Here is a 5,663-nt window from a genome sequence, read left to right on the forward strand (position 1 = left end):
AGCAGCTGCATGGCTGAGACAGAGACCTTAACAAGTTTTCCAGGTGGAAGAAGGACTCTCACAGGACCCCCCGCCGTTCCCTCTGCTGCTGCTGTTGCTGCTGCTGCTGCTGCTGCTGCTGCTGCTGCTGCAGTAGGCAGGACAGCGGAGCTGGCGGCGCACGAAATGGCCCTTCGGGGGCCCCTGCTGCTCCCTCAGGCGCCTCTGCTGCTGCAGCAAGTACCTGGCTGCAGCAATAGCACCTTCTGCTGCTGCTGCTGCTGCTGCTGCTGCTGCTGCTTCTATCCCAGGGCTGCCGATGCCCCAGCGCAGCCGCAGGCGAGGCCGCTGCAACATGCAGCAGCAGCAGTGGCTGCAGCAGCAGCAGCAGCAGCAGCAGCAGCATCTTCAAGCAAAGCATGGTGTGCGGCAAGAGCTGCAGCAGGAGGGGCTCCCTTGCCAGGAGGAGCAGCAGCTTGAGGAGCAGCTGAATGGAAAATCGCAGCAGCAGCAACAGCAGCAGCAGCAGCAGCAGCAGCAGCTTCCGCCGTACCACAGAGCTGCCACAGCAGGCGAACCAGGTTACTGCCGCAGCAGGTCAGCTGCAAATGCTGCTGCTGCTGCTGCACCGGCTGCTGCTGCTGCTGCTGCGAAGCCCCGCTGCAGCAGCGCAGGGAGAGGGAAAGACTCTGGCTCTCGTGCTGCTGTGGCAGCAGAAGTGCTGCCTCCTGTAGGAGTGCCCCAGTGCAGCAGCAGCAGCAGCAGCAGCAGCAGCAGCAGCAGCAGCAGCAGCAGCAGCAGCAGCAAGGGAGAGCGGCTTCCGTTGGCCCAGAGCCCAGCGGCTCCAACAGCAGCAGCAACTCCGGTCGGTGCTGCTGCTTCGTCCCCGCAGGAAGCTGAAGAGCAGCAGCAGCAACAGCAGCAGGGACAGAAGCTGCAGCAGCAGCAACAGCAACAGGAACGGATGCGCAAGCAGCAGCAGCAGCAGCAGCAGCAGCCGCAGCAGCAACGCGAAAGTCCCCGAATACTTCCAAGCAAAACTACAGGACAGCAGCAGCAGCAGCAGCAGCAGCAGCAGCGGCAGCAACAGCAGCACGATGAAGGGCGCCAAGAGCAGCAACAGAAAAAGCAACAAAAAGAAGTTCAGCAGCAGCAACAGACACGGCAGCAACAGCAGCATCAGCAAATGCAGCAGCAGCAGCAGCAGCAGCAGCCGCTGCTGCAGAAGCACGAGCGCAGTGACCTTCTGCCCCCTGTGAATGCAGCGTGGCGGGATAGGGCCCCAGAAGCAGCAGCAGCATCAGCTGCATCTGCTGCTGCTGCTGCTGCTGCTGCTGCTGCAGGTGCTTCTGCTGCGAGCGGTGCTGCTGCTGCAGAGACCAGGCAGCAAGGCAGCAGCTGCTGCAGATATCCGAGGCGCAGCAGCACGCAAGGAAAGTGTTTGAGGCAGCGAGAGGGTCGCAGCAGCATTCATAATCACAGCAGCAGCAGCAGCAGCAGCAGCAGCAGCAGCAGCAGCAGCAGCAGGGCTCACAGAGGTCCAATTCTTCTCCCAGTCGCGCCGTGGGTTTGGGATGGCGACGAATTTGCTGCTGCTGCTGCTGCTGGAGCAGACGCAGCAGCAGCTGCTGCTGCGAGTTTCCTTGACGCTGCTGCTGCTGCTGTGCGCGGGCAGCTGGTGCAGCAGCAGCAGCAGCAGCACCAGATGTGCTTGCAGCTGCAGCAGCTGCGGGAAGCAGAAGCAGAACTCTCGTGGATTTGCCGCAGCAAGAAGAAGGAGCTGCTGCTGCTGCAGGAAGCAGCTGAGGGTGCAGCACTGGACTGCAGCAGCAGCAGCAGCAGCAGCAGCAAAAGTGGAAATGATGTCCCGGAGGATGCTGCTGCAGCTGCGTTGTGTCATGTAGAAGAGCTTCTGCTGCTGCTGCAGCAGCAGCAGCGGCAGCGCGAGCAGCAGCTGCAGCAAATCAAAAATGAAAAGCAGAGGCTGCTGCTGCTGCTGCAGCAAGGAGGAAGCAGAAGGCAGCAGCACGTTGCTGTTCTTTGCAAGGAGGTGCTCTTTCCTGTACGCTGTTCCACAGTTGTCCTTGCTGCTGCTGCTGCTGCTGCTGCTGCTGTTCGTGCTGCTGCTGCTGCTGTTTGTGCTGCTGCTGCTGTTTGTGTTGCTGCTGCTGTTTGTGTTGCTGCTGCTGTTTGTGCTGCTGCAAGGGCTTCTCCCAGCGGTGTACGCGCTGCTGTTGCTGCTGCCAGTGCGGCTGTTGCAGCTGCTGCACCATCTGCTGCTGCTGCTGCTGCTGCTGCTGCTGCTGCTGCTTTGCCTGACTTGGTGTCGCTCGGTTTAGTTGCTGCTGCCCCCTTATCACTGTCTATCTGCTGCTTCATTCCCACCTGCTATTTGTAGCTGCTGCTGCTGCTGCTGTTACTGCTGCTGCTGCTGCTGCTGCTGCTGCTGCTGTTACTGCTGCTGCTGCTGCTGCTGCACAGGTCTTGTGTTTGGTGTCGGGCGTCTTCGCCACGGCCGCCACGCCTCCAAGTGGAGACTCGCTGAACGTGAGCAGCAGCAGCAGCAGCAGCAGCAGCAGCAGCAGCAGTAGCAGCAGCAGCAGCAGCAACAGCAGCAACAGCAGCTGCGCCTCGCTGCCGTTCGTGACATTTTTTGTGGCAGCACCTGCTGAGCGCAGCTAGCTGCATTAGCACGGCTAGTAGTTAGCTAGCTAGCCGGCTAGCTAACTGGCTAGCTAGCTAGCTGGCTATCTAGCCAGAAAGCTAGCTAGCTCGCTAACTGGCTAGCTAGCCATATAGCTAGCTGGCTAGCTATCTGGCTAGCTATCTGTCTAGCTAGCTAGCTAGCTAGTCAGTATTTGCTGAGCTAGCTGGCTGGCTAGGCAGCTGGTCGCTCCTCAGCTAGCTAGCTGGCGAGCTAGCTAGCTAGGTACCTGGAGCCACAGCCAGCTGCTGCTGCTGCTGCTGCTGCTGCTGCTGCTGCGTGTCTTTTGCAGAAGCTGGTGGCGGCGCTGGGGAAGCAGCGGCTGCTGCTGCTGCTGAATGGTGCTGCTTATCCTTCGCTGGATGTTTCGCTGCAGGGGCTTTGCTGCCGCTTTGCTGCTGCAGCGCAGCAGCAGCTCATGTGGGCCGCAGAGCCTTTTTGCTGCTGCCTCCCTTTGGGCTTTGCTGCTGCTGCTGCTGTCTCTGTGTCCCTCTCGTTTTGCTGCTCCTAAGGTCCTTTTTGCTGCTCCATTGTTTCCTTTTCTTTTTCCGTATTTGCTTCTTTTTGCTGCTGTCTCCTCTTTTGTCTGTGGTTGCTTCCTCAAAAATCGCATGCTGCTGCTGCTGCTGCTGCTGCTGTTGCTGCTGCTGCAGGGAGAGCCTGCAGGTGCTGCTGCAGCAGCTGCAGCGGCAGCAGCTGCCACTCCGCCTGCGGCTAAAAGCAGCTGAAGAGCTGTACTCTCAGCGGCAGCAGCAGCAGCAGCTGGGGCCTGCTGCTGCAGCAGCCCCCGTTGCTGCTGCACCTGCGTCTTGCCTCTCCACAGGCATTGCTGAGGCGCTGCAGCAGCTGCTGCTGCCGCTGCTGCAGCAAGCAGCAGAAGCACACGTTGGGGCTGTGTGGCTGCAGCTGCTGCAGGTGTTTAGGGGGGCCCTCCAGAGTGCTGTGAAGGCGCTGCAGGGGCAGGGGCTCAGCAGCGCAGCAGCAGCAGCAGCAGCAGCAGCAGCAACGGCTACCAAGGCAGCAGCAGTTGCAGCAGCAACAGCTACAGCGCCTCTTAAGGGCATTCCCATTATTTGTGTCCCTATTGCTGATGCTGCTGCTGCTGCTGCGCTGCATGCACGCTCAGTCAGGGCGCTGCACCTGGATGTGAACTTCAGCAGCAGCAGCAGCAGCAGCAGCAGCAGCAGCAGTGACGGGATGAGCAACATCATGGCTCTGCACGCAGCAGCAACAGCAGCAACAGCAGCTGCTGCAGCAGAGAGGGAAGAAGCAGCAAGCCTCGTGGGGGGCCCTGGCGAAGGGCAAAAAAGCAGGCCTATACATGCAGCAGCAGCAGCTGGCGCTGCTGCAGCAGCAGCTGCTGCTGCGAAGGCCCAGAGCAACTTTTGCTTTCTTGGGGCCCCATACCGGCTCGGTCCACTGCCAAAGGGAGCGCAGCAGCAGCAGCAGCAGCAGCAGCAGCAGCAGCAGCAGCAGCAGCAGCAAGGGACTGCTCTTTGCGTGTTTCTGCGGGCTTCTCCTCTAGATATCTTATGTGCTGCAACAAACGACTGCACGCTGCTGCTGCTGCTGTGCATGCAAATTGAGCGGTTTCTGCAGCAAGCAGCAGCTGCGCGCTGCGCTGCAGCAGCTCCCCAGCTGCTGCTCGGGCAGACGCGCGGCAGCAGCAACAGGCACAGCAGCAGCAGCAACAGCTACAGAAACAGCAGCAGCAGCAGCAGCAGCAGCAACAAAATGGGCCAGCCTGTGAGCCCTCCGCCGCGCAGCGAAGAGGCTCAGAGCGACAAGGCGCTGTCGCACGGGTTTGCTGCACCTTTCAAGTCACAGCAGCAGCAGCAGCAGCAGTGGCAGCAGCTGGGCGAGCAGCAGCAGCAGCAGCAGCAGCAGCAGCAGCAGGAAGAGCAGCAACAAGGGAACAGGTGGCAAGGGCTGCTGTCTTCAGTTCGAGGAGGCCTCAGCAGCCTGCAGCTGCTTGCTGCTGCTGTTCCGGGGCGTCTGTACACCCCAACGTCCGCAGCAGGAGAGCAGCAGCAGCAGCACAGCAGCAGCAGCAGCGGGTGCAGCAGCCCCATCAAATCGGACTCGCTGGCAGCAACAGCAGCAGCAACTCCAGCAGCAGCAACAACCCCAACGGCAGCCGCTGCTGCTTCGTCGGGCTCGGAATGCTCCTTGCCGTTTTTCTCCCTCAACAGCCGCTCGCCTTCTGCAGCAGCAGCAGCAGCAGCAGCAGCAGCAGACGCAGCAGCAGCAGCAGCAAGGCGCCTTGCCCGCAGAGAACAGAAAGTGCTGCAGCAGGAAGCAAAAGAGATCCAGCAGGGCCTTGCTGTTGGTTGTGCTGCTGAGGCCATTGCATGCGCCCGCGTGCTGCGGCGGCTGCAGCAGCAAATTAGTGCTGCTGCTGCTAGGCCTTTTGAAGACCTGCTGCTGTTCCGGGGCGTCTGTACACCCCAACGTCCGCAGCAGGAGAGCAGCAGCAGCAGCACAGCAGCAGCAGCAGCGGGTGCAGCAGCCCCATCAAATCGGACTCGCTGGCAGCAACAGCAGCAGCAACTCCAGCAGCAGCAACAACCCCAACGGCAGCCGCTGCTGCTTCGTCGGGCTCGGAATGCTCCTTGCCGTTTTTCTCCCTCAACAGCCGCTCGCCTTCTGCAGCAGCAGCAGCAGCAGCAGCAGCAGCAGACGCAGCAGCAGCAGCAGCAAGGCGCCTTGCCCGCAGAGAACAGAAAGTGCTGCAGCAGGAAGCAAAAGAGATCCAGCAGGGCCTTGCTGTTGGTTGTGCTGCTGAGGCCATTGCATGCGCCCGCGTGCTGCGGCGGCTGCAGCAGCAAATTAGTGCTGCTGCTGCTAGGCCTTTTGAAGAGGAAGTCAACAGGCAGTAGGTTTGCTGCTGCTGATGACGCTGCTGCTGCTGCTGCTGCTGCTGCTGCTGCTGCTGCTGCTGCTGCTGCTGCTGCTGCTGCTGCTGCTGCTGCTGCTGCTG

At 61.0% G+C, this 5,663-nt stretch overlaps 1 protein-coding gene across 1 annotated transcript in view; it reads left to right on the forward strand.

Moving 5' to 3' along the window:
• The window catches only part of ENH_00000540 (kinesin motor domain-containing protein, putative), a gene marked incomplete at both ends in the record, with an annotated part of 12,664 nt that extends 7,102 nt beyond the window's left edge, over positions 1–5,562 (forward strand). Inside the window, 5 exons of the mRNA XM_013578116.1 lie at positions 291–2,041; positions 2,461–2,526; positions 2,976–3,103; positions 3,337–5,072; positions 5,144–5,562. Of these exons, the coding sequence (XP_013433570.1) occupies positions 291–2,041; positions 2,461–2,526; positions 2,976–3,103; positions 3,337–5,072; positions 5,144–5,562 (4,100 nt within the window). The remainder of the gene's footprint in view (positions 1–290; positions 2,042–2,460; positions 2,527–2,975; positions 3,104–3,336; positions 5,073–5,143) is intronic.
• Positions 5,563–5,663: the final 101 nt, after the last annotated feature.

Source organism: Eimeria necatrix, genomic scaffold (genome assembly GCF_000499385.1).
Source record: "Eimeria necatrix Houghton genomic scaffold, Enh_scaff1012, whole genome shotgun sequence".
Classification (NCBI taxonomy): Eukaryota; Apicomplexa; class Conoidasida; order Eucoccidiorida; family Eimeriidae; genus Eimeria; species Eimeria necatrix.